Genomic DNA, 15,308 nt, shown 5'->3' on the forward strand with positions numbered 1-15,308 from the left:
GGCCGGGTTGGCCAGAGCCCCACTCCTAGAGGAGCATTTCCCATCTCTTCATACCCATCCAATTGTTTCCTACCCTAGATTCTTGGGGTGGACTCCTCGTCCTCAGGAGCACTTACCCAGCTATAGCTGCCGGCGCATTTCTGTGGTTATTTGGTTAACATCAGTCACCTCTGGTGAACTGTGGCCTCCAGGGGGACAGGAATCCTGCCCGTGGTTGCTCACCTGGCACAGGGTCTGAGCAAACTCTCAATAAATAGTCTACAGAATGAATAAGGGAGCCAGTGATAAATGTATAATGCCGTCTAACAGAGTCTGACACGTAAGATGCACTTTTATATATTTATTTCCTTTTTCCTATGCTTTCAGCTAATCCAGCGGAATCACGTTACTTATTAAATGAAATATTTCAGCTTCGGGCCAACCGCATTTGACGTGGGAGGGGAATGACATGGCATCCACCTTAGAAATGATTTCTCTCTACGGAAAGGGGTGGGTCTGAGAAAACATCTTAGCAGACACCAAGGTCGTAAATTCTCTGCAGAAAAGGTTCAAGTTCCAGAATATTCTAAACAGGTCCTGAGAAAACAGCTCTCCATAAACCTCCATCCTGGGTCACAAACTGTCACAGTTTCAGATCGTACCAAATTGCAGCTTATTTTTAATTATATTAGACTTCTTTCTCCCCTGTTGGGAGCGCGCAGGGAAAGCAGAGCTCTCTTTGATCCGGGAGTAGGTATGCTAATGCTAGGACAACAGGAAGCCCTGGGCCCGATTGCCTCCCCGCCCGCTCAGCCCCCCACACCATTATCTGCTGGCTTGATGAGGGAAACCAGACTTGAAAGGGGCCAGGCTCTCGGTCATCCTTACACCAACTGTATCCATTAGAAAGAAAAGAAAAATACCTTAAGGATAAAGACGTTTAAGTGATTCACTGGTCAATTTGAATCTACAGTGAATATCAGATTTGGGACTTTTATGTTTTCTAGAGATCTGCAAGCTTTTTTCTGTAAAGGGCTGGGGCAGGGGTGGGGGTGGGGCAGGTCTGCACTCTTCTTTATGGAACCGCTCAGCCCTAACTCGGGTCCTCATCACCGGTGTTGCTGGAACCATCCCCAGCTCGTCACCTTTCCTCCCACACCCCTTACGCATCGCCAGCAGACTGAGCTTCCTAATATGGTTATCTGATAGTCTACGGTCCTGCTGGAAACCCCACCCAGCTGCCTGCCGGGCAAAGTCAGACCCCTGGATGGGTATCTAAGTCCACCCTCTTCTCTCACTGAAACAGAAGCCAGCCTTTGTCAGCTGGAGGTCTCTTCTCCATCCTCTGAATTTGGCATTTGCGTTCCAGGCGTTAAGGATATTTTTCCCCCCTGCCACTCGTTCCCTCTTTTTTTCCCTCACCTGTTCAAAGCATTCCCTTCAAAGCCACCCTTCCTCTTCCCACTGCTTCCCACCTTCCCATTCCTCCTACAGCCCAAACTACCTCCAATCCCCCTCATGTTGCCCTTTACTGGGGCCCACCTGGCATTGCCAGTCACCTCTGTCTTCTCTTCCCAGCTCGTTGCAAACCCCCACAGGGCAGAAAACTTATGTTCCTTTTGTATCTCCCCCAAATACGGCAGGTTTGCTTATACACGTAAGGAGCGGAATCGGTCCCCAGCCCGTAGTATTTCACACGTAGTATTTCACACGCAGGTCTTTGCAGAGAAGCATCACGTTCTTGGTTCAGAGGGGGCTGGCCACCCTGCCACTGGGATTTAGGCAAGGTCTCCCTCCCCTGCCAGGAAGACACAGTCCTGAAATTCAAGAATGTGAGTTGGCGTTCTCCAAAATAGGCTGCTCAAAAGTACCCGTTTAGGGGAGGGAGAAAACTTCTCTATTCGTTCATGTTTTTTTCTAAACATAAAAAAGGAGGTAAGCATAACTGGTATTTAATATACACGCCATCTCTGGCTGGTTCACTGTCCCATGTGTCACACAGCACCAGGGCAGCTAGTGTCTGCTATGTGGGACGCCGCCTCAGCATGGCCTGATGAGCGGTGCCATGTCCATGCCCAGGATCCAGACAGGGGAAACCCGGGGCCACCCAAGGAGAGCTCAGGAACTTAACCACTGGGCCATGGGGCCCGCCCTGGGGGTTCTTTAACCAAAAGAATTCATACCGATAGGTGAAGTATCCTGAGGCCACCCAGTGGGACAGACGGTCCTCGCGTCACTCGCTTCAGCTCTTTGGGACACGCTGCAGTTTTTGTGTGTTTGGTTAAGTGGATTTAACAGATTTTGCTTATCCACACATTGGTGATGATGCACAACCACAAGGAAATGGCAGAGGAGGCCATTTCTGGGACCCAGGATGAGCTTTTGGCCACCCTCATGAAAAGGTGGCTTGACAGCAAGATCTAATCAGAGGTAATTCAGAAAGAAACAATGACAAAAACACCACCGATTGTGTGGATTTTCTCCCATCCTCCCCCTCAGACAGACTTGCCCCTCGGTGCACATTGTGATTTGAGAAACTAGCTCAAACTCCTCTGAAGCTTTCGTGACTTAGCAAGATATTTAAGCGACCTGGAGTTCGTGGGTTCAGATCCCAGGCACAGACCTACATACTGCTTGTCAAGCCATGCTGTGGCAGCAACCCACATACAAAATAGAGGAAGATTGGCACAGATATGAGCTCAGGGACAATCTTCCTTAAGCAAAAAGAGGAAGATTGGCAACAAATGTTAACTCAGGGATAATCTTCTTCACCAAAAAAAAAAAATTGGGAACTTTGAAAGTTCCCACTGCTATAGTTCTCAGTGACATGAAAATCATGCACTATTGCATCCAATACTTTACAAAGTTTTACTAAACCTAATGACGGTCATTGAGAAGCCTCTCCTGTGAGGCTTCTTTCTTAGAGAAAGATGAAAAAGTCATGTGTCATTGGTGGGAACTTTGTCCTCCGGCTGAGAATAAAAATGACCAAAATGACATACAGAAAGCAGTAAGGTGACAAACGAAAATGTATTCCTGAAGCGTATGCTGCTGGGTGACGTTTAGGAAACCTGGCTGAAGATCTGAAAAAACTAGTATTCCAAGAAATTTTCAGTGGGAGAATTTTGTCATATTTCACAAGAAGTTCAGGAGACCTGATGGGTCTCAGTTCATGCATTCACCAGCATCTGTTTTTGTAATGAGATCTATGTTTACCTAGGGGTGACCATCCGTCTGAATGTGCGGGTATAACTGTTGGAGTTGTTGACACGTGGAAATACTTCTGTGCACGTGGGTGAACAGTGAACAGCTTCAGCCCCAAGGGAGCTTCCCCCCATCCACTCCCCAGAACGCTCCACAATCCAGCTGCTGGTCCGATTGTTAAGTGCCTGTGCAATACCAGTTTTAAACATTTTGAATATTACCCCATGTGTGTATATGATGAAGATATATTCTTAAGAATAAATAACTTCTTTAGTTAAAAAAATTACAGAGAATTAGTGAAAACACAATCACTAAGGTAGTGACATCTTGGACAGGAATGAATAGAGAAGGATTCTGGGGTAGGTTATAGACATAGCATCAGATGTGAAATTCACTCATAGCATCATTCTAGGTGAACTTGGGCAAAATGAGTGGAACCCAGAAGTGGGCAAAATGATGCAGAATATCATTAGTATAGTTAACAATAAAAGTAAAATATATAGTGACATGTGTCTTGACGTGGCTTGTGGCCATGACACTTCTATGCCACTCAAGAGGTTATTGGTTACTTCTAAGTGGAGCACTTGGAACATTTCAATGATAGATAAATTATATGCTTTTCTTCTATGCAAAGAAAACGTTCCAAATTTGCTGATCTTTTATGTGATAGCAAATGACTGCTAGATAGCTACCTTGTGGAGAGTTAAAAAGAAAAGCCTAATCCAGATCCTTTAAGGTAAAGATAAAATTATCATTTTACATTTAGGTCTGTGATCCAGTTTGAGTTAATTTTTTGTGAAAGACATGAAGTCAATGCCTAGATTCCATTTTTTTTTTTTTTTTTTGGTATATAGATGTTTGGTTGTTCCAGCACTATTCGTTGAAAAGACTATCCTTTCTGTGTTGCATAGCCTTTGCCCCCTAATCAAAGATCAGTTCCCTATATTTGTGTGGGTCTATATCTGGGCTCTTTTTTCTGTTCCATTGATCTGTTTGTCTGTTTGTTCTCCAATACCACACCGTCTTAACAATTGTGGCTTTATAGTAAGTCTCGAAGTCGAGAAGTGTCAGTCCTCTGACTTTGTTCTTCTTCAGTATTGTGTTAGCGCTGCTGGACCTTTTGCCTTTTCATATAAACTTTAGAATCAGTTTGTTGATATTCACGAAATGACTTGCTGGGCTTTTAATTGGGATTGCATCGAATCTGTAGATCAAGTTGGAAAGAACTGACATCTTGACGATATCGAGTCTTCCCACCCATGAATGTGGAAACTCTCCATTTATTTCGATCTGCTTTGATTACTTTCATCAGAGTTTTGTAGTTTTCCCCATATAGATCTTGTACATGCCTGGTAGATTTGTTCTTAAGTACTTCGTCTTTTTTCTGGGTGCTATTGTGATTTACATCTTTTTATTTTTGCCAGTCTTGCGAGAGGCTTATATATTTTGTTGAGTTTTTTCCCCAAGAACTACCTTTTGTTTGATGGATTTTTTCTTCTTTGTTGTTTTCAGTTTTATTTAGTTATCTACTATCTTTACTATGTCCTTCCTTCTGCTTTCTTTGGATTTGTTTTGCTCTTCTTTTCCTAGTTAGATGCAGTAAGAACTTATAAAACTTATTTGAGACTTTTCCTCTTTTCTTAATGTATGCATTTAGTGTTATAAATTTCCCTCCCAATCCTACTTTAGCTGCATCTCGCAAATTTTGATATGTTGTGTTTTAATTTTCCACCAGTTCAATGCATTTTAAAATTTTCTTTGAGACTTCTTCTTGGACCCATGGATTATTTAGGAGTGTGTTGGTTACTTTCCACATGTTTGAAGATCTTTCTTTTGTCTATAAATATTGATTGGATCATCTTGGTTGATGGTGTTCAGTTCTTCTATATCCTTGCTGATTTTCTGTTTAGAGGTTCTATCAATTGCTGAGACAGGGGTGATGAAGTCCCCAACTATGGACATGAATTTGTCTCTTTCTCCCTTCAATATTTCCTTCCTGTATTTTGAAGCTCTATTGTTTGGTGCATACATATTTAGGACTGCTGTATCTTTTTGGTGAATTGGTCCTTTAATCATTGTGTAATGTCTCTATTTGTCCCTAGTAATTTTCTTTGCTCCAAAGTCTACTTTATCTGCTATAACATAGCCAATCTTGCTTTTTTTGATTTTTGCATGGTATATCTTTTTTCATCCTTTTACTTTCAAACTCGCTGTGTACTTATGTTTGAAGTGAATTCTGTGTAGATAGCATTTAGTTGGATTGTATGTTTCTATCTATTCTGCCGCTGTCTGTTGTTTAGTTGGTGTATTTAGACCATTTACATTTAGAGTAATTATAAATGGTTAGGATTTATGATGCTGCTATTTTATTATTTGTTTTGTTTTTTTCCCTCTGTTTCTCCTTGCTCTGTTTCTCTTTCCTTGCCTTTCTGTGGATTACCTCAGCATATTTTAGAATTCCATTTTATTTATTTGTAATTTTTTATCATATCACTTTGTATAGTTTTCTTAGTTGCTGTTCTAGATATTACAACACATATAAGTAACTTATCATAGCCTCCTTGTATCAAAATCTTACAACTTTGACTGAAGTGTTGAATGTTTACTTCCATTTAGATTCCTTAACCCTTTCTACTTTTTAAATAAAATTGTCCAAATATTTTGTCTACATACATTGAGCACTACATCAGATGGTGTTATCGTATTTGCTTCAACCATCCAATCTGATTTAAGAAACTCATGAAAATGATAATCTATTATTTTTACCTCTCTCTTTTCCCAGTCTAGGGCTATTATAGCAAAATGCCACTGTGTGGCTCAAACAGTAGAAATTTATTTCTCACAGTCTGGAGTCTGCAAGTCCAAGATTAAGGTGCCAGCAGGATGGGTTCTTGGTGAGGGTTCTCTTCCTGGCCTGCAGACGGCTGCTTTCTCTCTGTGTCTTCACATGGTCTTCCCTCTGTGTGAGCATCTCCTGTATCTCCTCCTCTTCCTATAAGGACACTGGCCCTATTGGATTAGGGCCCCACCCTTATGATCTCACTTAAACTTAACTACTTTTTAAAGGTGCTGTCTCCAGATATGTGACATTGAGGGCTGGGACTTCAACATATGAATTTTGGGGGAATACAATTCGGTCCATAACGCTCAACTATTTTTTTTTTCTTTCTGAAGAAAATAGCGAACAGCTCATGAATTTGTGTGTCATCCTTTTGCAGGAGCCATGCTAATCTTCTTTCCATTGTTTCAATTTTAGTGTGTGTTTTACTGAAGTGATCACTCCTGTAGCTTTCTGAATACCTAAATAATTCTTGTTGGTAGAGTCTATTTCTCACCATAGAACCTGACATTTTTTTATCTTTATGATATAGATTTATTTTCAAAAGCAAGTTAATGTCCCCTTATCTTAGTTGACTGGTTCTCAACACATCCTTAAAACATTATAACTTTACCAGTACATTGGAGCAATTGGTGAAATTTGAATTTAGTCTGTAAATTAGATAATAGCATTACAGCAAATTTAATTCCTAAATTTGGTCATTCTACTGAGATTGTATAAGAGAATGACCTTTTTTATTGGGAAATATACAATGAAATATTTAGGGGTAAAGGGTCTGTAACTTTCAAATGATGAAGTAATGATAATATTATAATTACATGTATACATGCATATATACGTATGTAAAGAGAGAGAAAGGGAGAGATAAAGCATGCATTTTATGTGACACATAATGTGAAAAAATGTTTACAATCGATACATCTAGCTGAAGGACATATGGGAATTCATTGTGCTATTCCTGTAAGTTTGTATAAGTTTGAATTTTTTTTCAAAATTAACAGTTAAAAAATCTTGGAGTTAAAAAGGCAACCCTGCCCCCCAACTTTACCTGGGGCTGTCATATATCCCAAGATAAAAATAGAATGCGTTCTATTTTTTTTTCGGTATATAGCGTTACTAGTAAAGACAGATTGAAAACAAAATTACAGTGCTGGCTGCAGCTATAATCAATATTCCCTGTGTGTTTCCAAGTAAGGAATTTGGTGTTTTATTGATTCCCTTGGAAGATCCGAGGATATGGTTTAAGATGGGCAGAACCTGTGGGAAGAGTGTGCTCATCATAAGCCAGTTGACAAGCTTCTTATGAGCTAGAAATAAACAGTTTAAGACAGAAACTGGAGGCAAATAAGCTTTCTGCCTCTGAAGATTGGAAGAAACCAATTAGACCTTTGTACAGATATGGCGGATCAGATGGTTCTTGGATTGAAGAGGTGGTCACATAAAAGACTTGCAAACAAGAACGAGTTTTTGAAAATGGAGGTGATTGATCTGACAGACCATGTGAGTGCAGCCCAAATTCCAAAATGGGTGGGGACAATGGAAACATCTAATAAAGGAAAAGATTGTAAGTGACCTAAGATCTAGACTGCAATATCCAAAAGTATATGAGAGTGTTTATAAACTCTGAGATACAAACAATTCTGGAATAAAGGAAGAAATAAAATATTTGAAGACCTTTTAGGCATGTGTGACTCTCTTACAAGAGATTGGGAAATATTCAATGATTCCTTAACTGACAATGAATCGTTTGAAGCACATACTTAGCTTTATGATTTGAAAAGGATTATTTCAAACTTTAAAATGCCAGTTAAGCATGTAGAACATGAAACTGTGTGAAATCTTCATCGTAATTCCAGAATTGACCTGCGGCCATGGCATGCCAGCTCACTAGCAACTTAAGGCGTCAGTTTGAAGTGGTTGATCCGCAGGGAGAACATTCTATCTTTACAGCTCCTGGACATGCAGGAGAGCATCGCAAAGACTTGAGCTGAGCCCTCCTCAGCTCACAGGGAGATTCACCAAGTAGGTGCTGATAAAGGAGAAGAGGAAGAAGAAGAAGAGAGGAAGCGAAAGACAAGAAAGAGCAGAAGGAGAAAGATGAGGAAGATAAAGAAGAGGAGGAAGTAGAATTGGTGGATAAAACTGAGATGCACAGGCAGAAAAGAAGATGCCTCCAGGAAAACACTAAAACTCCAGCTAAGCACAATTTCTTCAGGGCAAACTTTCCCAACAAACACAGTAGTGATTTAATTACTGGTCTTTGCAGAGAGCACCATCTTTACCAGCTTCAAGTCATAGGTCAAATACTCCCCGACAAGAAGAGATTCTATCACTGTGGTTTATCATCCAAGGTGATCCCCTACAGAAAAGTTTCTCCCTAAGATTTAGTCCTTCTAGCAAATAAAAGGCCTTCAACTCAACAAGACATCTTTTGTAATTTAAACTTCCGGCCCTAAAAAAGTTTGTAGTTTTGCAAGGTGATGTATCTTAACTCAATTTAGTGGGGTAATTATTTTGCAATAAATACACGTATCAAATTGTTATGTTGTACGTCTTAAACTTATGCAATGTTATATGCCAATTATGTCTCAATAAAACTGGGGAAAAATTAAAAATAATCTCCTGCCACTTTTTTTAGTGTGTGTGTGGAAAAAATACAGGACCCACAAAATAGAGTTGAAAGCCAGGACTCTGGGATGCAGGCGATATAGAGAGTAAGGGCTTGAGTGTGTGTCACTGGGTGCACGGAGTCTGAGCTGGTGTGTCTGTCTCCGGATGCCTGCGTCTTCTTCAGGATTCTGTCTCCTCTCAATCCTGCCTTGCTTTGTGTTTGGCATCATTTTCTCCTCCTTCAGCCCAGCCTCATCCAGGCCATGAGGGGACAACAGTGCCTGGCTGTGATGACCCCAGAGGGAGATGGATGGAGAAGACAGGCAATTCCCCAAGGGGGTGGGGGCTCCTGCCAAAAGAAAGGCAGTGAGGGGGACAGGAAAACAACAGATATCACAGAAGGCAAAACTTAACGTGAAAATTTGCCTAAAATTGGTGATTGCAATATGGGATTTTATGGGCCATAATAGAGGGAGAAAAGTTATCAACACCAAAGTAAAATTTTCAAGATTTTTCAAAATAGCATGTTTTCCATGCTGACTGGACACCGTGGTTCTTAGCTGAGATGGGCTAGTCCTGTATTCTGTGCACGTGGCCATTAACCCAATCTGACTGTTAAGATTGCCTCTCGTTTGGAAAGATTAGGCTCACGCATGCTGAGTTGCTGTTCTGTTGCTGTTCTGCCCATATAAGGACACATCTTATCTTCATTGAGCTCAAAGGCTTAGCTCAACTAAGGTTTCTTTTGCCCTCAGTGCTCAGAGCCATCTGTCGTGCTTGAGCCAAAGGGATCATGGACATCTTCTTCAGGGGCATGAAGCTATCAAGAGAACTCTGGACAAAATTGCTGGGACTAGTGTCAGCCTGTTTGTATTATCACCCCTAACCATCTTCTTATGTACCTCCCTTCTCCATCCCTCCCTGCTTTGTCTAGTCATCTGTGGGATGAGAATGATGGTATCTACATCATGGGTTGGTTGGGAAGACCAAACCCAGCACTGAATGTCAGATGAGGTTTACGTGACCTGGAGAAGCCAGTGGGACAGCATAAGATGGAAGAGCACCAGGCCAGGGGGCAGCCAGAGCAGAGAACAGAAATAAATAAGGCCGGGGCGACCTGTGCTGAGGGGGAGCTGGAGGAGAGGTCTGGAGGCAGGAAGGGGCCAGATCAGACCATTGACCTTCTCTGGAAGGGTCACATGGGGAGCTAAAACGCAGAAATGCCCATTATCCTTAGCCAACATGCGTTCAACATCCACCGTGAAACGGTTTTTACGTACCTTACCTCTCATCCTTACGATTCAATTAGGTATCGTGGTCTTTACCAGATTGATGAGGCAAATGAGGTGTTGAGTTGTCATCACCCAGAGTGACAGGAAGGAAGAGCCAGAGCTGGAATCTCAACCAGAAAGACAGCTTCCGAATCCACACGCTCCCCGTCCTACCCCAGGGCTGACCGCAAGGCCCTGTGGAAGTCAGTGAGAGGACCAGACTTGACCACTGACACTTCTCCTGGTTTTCCTCCGAAGATGATTTAAGAAAAAAAAAATGTGGACAAATTTGAAAGAAGGCTAAGAACTGAAATTCCCAGAGCATGTAAAACCAGCGAAGAGGGGGACCAAACAAATAAGGAGGAAATGGTCGATATTGTTATATATCTGATACATCCCATTTATACTTAGCCAGAAAATAAGAGACAAATGCAATGGCTGGCATTCTGCAGAGGACACAACGCCGTCATAATTCCAAAAAAATAGCTCCCGGCACCATCAAACCAAAGAGCCTACATAATTAGGTATGACATGCACACATCTTGGAATTAGGGATGGGAAGTGTCACCAAAAGTGGGTCTGGGCAACACAGTGCTGCATTTGGAATCCTAGCCTTGACGTGCAGTGGGGGCCTTGCCCTCTGTCTAGGTACAAAACCGTGAGGCAAGTTCCCCACTTTTTTTTTTCTTTATCTCCCCAAACCCCCCCTGTACACAGTTGTATATCTTAGTTGCAGGTCCTTCTGGTTGTGGGATGTGGGATGCCGCCTCAATGTGGCCTGACGAGTGGTGCCATGTGTGCGCCCAGGATCCGAACCCTGCGGGCCACCGCAGCGGAGCACGCGAACTTAACCACTCGGCCACGGCGCTGGCCCCTCCCCACTTTTTGAGTTGCAGTGAAAACTGGAGGAACACAGCTTGGCTGACAGTGTCAATAAACTGCGGTGTTGAAGGATATTTGTAAAAAGATATCTTGCATTTTCCTCTAAGGGCCTTCTTTCTTGGCTTATGGAATGGAAGAAAAAGTGTGAACAGCGAGAAACTGCAGGAAAAGTAGCCCAAGGCTGGGAGAAGGTGAGTTGCATGGGTCTCCTTAACACGCTCTGCTGGGTCTTTCTGGCACCTTTCCCTTCCTCTCCCAGCTCTTTTTTGTGTTGGGTCCCAGGTTGAGTCCAGTTGTCTTTAACCTGTGAGGAGGCCCAAGGTGTTGGGGGTTCAAAGTGAAATTCAGGAGAATCAGGAGTGGTCAAGAAGAAAAAGGATGCAGACAAATGTTTTTCTTTATCATGAGAATAGTGGCAAAGCCTGGCTGAGGGGCTGAGGCTGAGGGTACGTCCTATACATGTTTCCATTCACTGAGGCCAGGAATGATTTTCCCCAGCCTGAAGCGCCAGCCACAGACACAGCTATTTTGGCTTAATTTCCTAAAGGCATGTCAAGATTACATCAGCAATATTTGAGCTCCTTAGGGTTCACGTGAATTCTTGAAACTCGTGGAATTTAATGAACAAACTTTCCTCCAAAGACTTACTGTCATGGATTATGAAAGTTAGAATTGAACTCTCTTTAATTTATTCACAGTCCATAGTTTAAGGGTGTAGGCTCCAGAATTCTCCCAAACTCAGAAGAGGGTGAAAGACGCATACTTGCAAATACATGCTCTTAAGTGCAAGGATTACAAACTTGAGTGGCACACAGAGGCATATCCTTGCCTGTCAAGTGAGGGGGTGTGACAGGATGACCTTCTTGGTGACTCATCCTGCCTGTGAAATTCCACGAACCTACAAGTCTAGAATCTAGGCACCACCCCAACGGGGTAGCACACACGCACACTTACTAAGGCCTTTCATTTACAAAACAAGTCTTGTCCTATAACTAATATCATCTAGCTTGAAATCTGATTCTTTAAGCAAAGAATATAATGCACACTTTTTGGGGCTATCTGAAAGAAGACCAGCCTCTTTCTTTATTTCTGGGTTCTTTCCTGAGCCATACTTAGCTCTGCGAGTGTGCCCCAAGTACGCCGGATCACAGCTGTCACCTGGAGCACCTGGTAAAAATGTGGGGTTTCAGGCCTTTCCCCAGACACTCTGATTTAGTTGGTCTGTGTGGGGACCCAGGAATCTGTTTTGTTATCGAGATCCCCAGATAATTACTGTGATCCGATGATTAGACAAACATCGGAAATCCTATGGCTGTTGGTGCCCGGTTCTGCCTGGCCGCCGGCCGGTTCTCAGTGACCACAGTGCTCCTCTTCTGCAACCAGAACCAGAATGTGCCGTGATTTATCTACAATAATTTCCTCACAAAGGCCTGGGGGGCTTGAAAATTCACTGCCACACAATCACTTTCTCGGCCCTCCCTTCCCCCTACTTTTTCTTCCTGTTTGTTTCTTGCTTTATTTGCATCTGGTTGAAATTTTCTCTGACTTGCTATTCTTTCCCTTGAAATTCAACTGGGTTTTGCTTTAGTTTTCCAACTATTTCTGTAGCTTTTTTAAAAAAATAATTTCATTTTCTTAGAGTGGTATAATTTATGTTGCAATTTTTGGATTTTTAAAATATCTCAAATACTATACTTGGTACCACCTTTAATTATGCTATGCTAACTAATATATATATATATATATATGTATGTATATATATTTTCACCCATCATAGCTTAGGTATCTAGCTCTCTGTCAGATAGTATCGCCCCTCAGTGGCAATAGTGCTGTCTCGTTAACTAATTCATACGATAAGACCGAGGCAGAGAAGGCTGAGTACTTACAGCATATCCAGAATATTCTGACATGCATCAAAGGTATTGTAAATGTAAACTAGGTAACATTATCAATGGGAGCGTGCTAGATTTACTCATCATAAGAAACTGCACAGTATACACCTACTGTGTGCAATGTATTGATCCGTGTGTTAGAGATAGAAGGAGGCAAAAGTACCCATCCGTGACAGTTTTAAATTCCAGCTGCAGAGGGAAGACGTGAATGTAAAAAATAAAAATAAATCATTTCTTCCAGGGGTGGCCTGGTGGCTCAGCAGTTAAGTTGGCACGTTCCGCTTTGGCAGCCTGGGGTTTGCTGGTTCAGATCCCGGGTGCGGACCTAGCACCACTCATCAAGCCATGCTGTGGCAGGCATCCCCCACATATAAAGTAGAGGAAGGTGGGCATGGATGTTAGCTCAGGGCCAGTCTTCCTCAGCAAAAAGAGGAGAATTGGCGGCAGATGTTAGCTCAGAGCTAATCTTCTTCTTCAAAACAAAAACAAAAACAAAAAAATAAATAAAGCATTTCTTTCAGAACAAGATTCTCCATAAATCAGCTGAGAAGCCTTCCCGAAGTAAGAACTACCTCAGCCGCTTGTATCAGATGCGTTCTGCCTCTCTCGCTAACATGCGCTTCTCCAGGAGGTGAGGTCCTCTCTAAAGCATATAAGGATGCCTGTTTTAAACCTGTCTTTGCACCATCAAATTCACAGTCTTTTCACAGATGCGTAAAAGAACTGCCACTCTGCGAAATGGTGTCAAAACTATCTCCCGGTCAAAGAAGCGTCGTAGAGTCTAATCAAGAAGAAAGAAACTGGCATAGTGTGAATCTAAAATGTACACAGAGGAACCTCTGTCCTTTGAGATTGTCAGGGGCTGTAGGAAGGAGAGATGGAGAAATGGAATGATCTTTGAGGATTGCATGACAATTCCCTCGGGACTGGAAACTGTGGAAGCGTCTTACTCACACAAATGTGAAATCAGCCTTGCGCCTACCAGATATGCACACCCCGACAGGACAGGGCTGCATCTCTCTAGCGCATCATGGAGCACGAGGGCGTGTCTCTCTGGGAGCAGCGTGCCCCCACGCTGGGCACAGTCAAAATGGGCACGATTGCGTAACTGGTGGTTGAGGCAAACACAAAACCAAATATTAAAAAGACATTAGTAAAGGGGCTGGCCCCGTGGCCGAGTGGTTAAGTTCGCGCGCTCCGCTGCAGGCGGCCCAGTGTTTTCGTTGGTTCGAGTCCTGGGCACGGACATGGCACTGCTCATCAAGCCACGCTGAGGCGGCGTCCCGCATGCCACAGCTAGAAGGACCCACAACGAAGAATACACAACTATGTACCAGGGGGCTTTGGGGAGAAAAAGGAAAAAAAAAAAAAAATCTAAAAGAAAAAAAAAAAAAAGACATTAGTAAAGGCCAAAGAGAGGCCTAGAGACTGGGAGAGGAGTTTTCAAACGCTCTATGTCATCCAGCCTGATTCTGTGCCTGCGAAGCTCTGCATTCTACCACCGACCGCTGCCCAGGCCCAGTGCTGGTGCCTTATCCCTTGGCGCCCCATCAGTGTTCGGGAAGCCTTACAAAGTGAGTGCTGTCACAGAAGAGGGACTCAGGCTCAGCATGTTGGCTGACCTGGTTAGGGTCAGGTTAGTGGTGGAGGAATGATGGGCCTCTGGTCCACTGACTCTAGACCCCAACGAGGTGTACTCTGTGTGCTTTTCCTCACCTGTGTGAGATAGGCGTTGGTCTCCTTCCCCTGAGACTGAACAGGTACACAGAGCCCGGTACCTGGCCCAAGGGCACCGCCTGAGTGGTTGGACTTGAACTTGGATCATCTGGCCCCAAGTCCACCATCTTCAGCTCCCATGCACAAGTGGAGTAGTGGCATGCACAGCACCTGGTGGGAGGACTGGGGTGGAGGGTGTGGCCCTAGGGAGCTGAGAAGCTACTTGCTTTCTTGGGACCCCCAGGAAACGAGGCCACCACGGAATTAGGATGAATCGAGATGGTGGCAACCAACTCTAAAACTGGGGCTTTGTCCAGTGAAGAATCCCAGAGTTGCACCAGATCTGTTCAGATGTCTTCCTGGATACATACCAGGGAGATGGAGCATTACCAAAGAGACGAGAGCCTTGTTCAAATTGAAGCCTTCTTCTTTTCCCCAGGAACTGACACACACAGCGCCCCGAGACCGCCTCTGGGATGTTTCCCGTGAAGCCATTTAACAGAATATCCAACTGGAAGAATCCTGCAGGTTCTGACAGCAAAGGAGTGACTTTGTGGTCATTTATAGGGGAAAGTGTCTCCCTCTTTTAGTGGCCAATTCAGGCCCTGGCTATTAGCATTTGAATCAGGCAGCCATGCTGTTTTGATTGAAGAGAGAAACCCAGCCTTTGTTGTCACAATTTAGGGGCGTAAGTCATTTTCTATCCTCCTTTAATCAAGTCAAATAGTTGGGGAAATGGCAATATCTGGGAAAAGTGTGGTCTGGCCTCGGAAATGCAAATGAGGCTCCTGTCTTGAAGCCTGCTCCGTGAGGTCTGGTGGTCACTCTTGGTCGCCTGTCCTTCCCATCAGAAATTGGCTGAATGTCTTCGAAATATTCTCTTTGTTTGGATGAAGCCAATCCAAATAATTACAG

At 43.3% G+C, this 15,308-nt stretch overlaps 1 protein-coding gene and 1 non-coding gene across 2 annotated transcripts in view; one reads left to right on the top strand and one right to left on the bottom strand.

The window, feature by feature from the left end:
* Positions 1-15,308, top strand: part of LOC124243860 (uncharacterized) — a 98,252-nt gene that overhangs the window by 75,499 nt on the left and 7,445 nt on the right. Inside the window, exons 8-9 of the mRNA XM_046669925.1 lie at positions 10,893-10,976; positions 13,199-13,308. Of these exons, the coding sequence (XP_046525881.1) occupies positions 10,893-10,976; positions 13,199-13,308 (194 nt within the window). The remainder of the gene's footprint in view (positions 1-10,892; positions 10,977-13,198; positions 13,309-15,308) is intronic.
* On the bottom strand, positions 6,357-6,463 carry LOC124244299 (U6 spliceosomal RNA). The gene has a single exon (XR_006889949.1). It is a non-coding gene; the product is annotated as a U6 spliceosomal RNA (small nuclear RNA).

This window comes from Equus quagga, chromosome 8 (genome assembly GCF_021613505.1).
Source record: "Equus quagga isolate Etosha38 chromosome 8, UCLA_HA_Equagga_1.0, whole genome shotgun sequence".
Taxonomy (NCBI): Eukaryota; Metazoa; Chordata; class Mammalia; order Perissodactyla; family Equidae; genus Equus; species Equus quagga.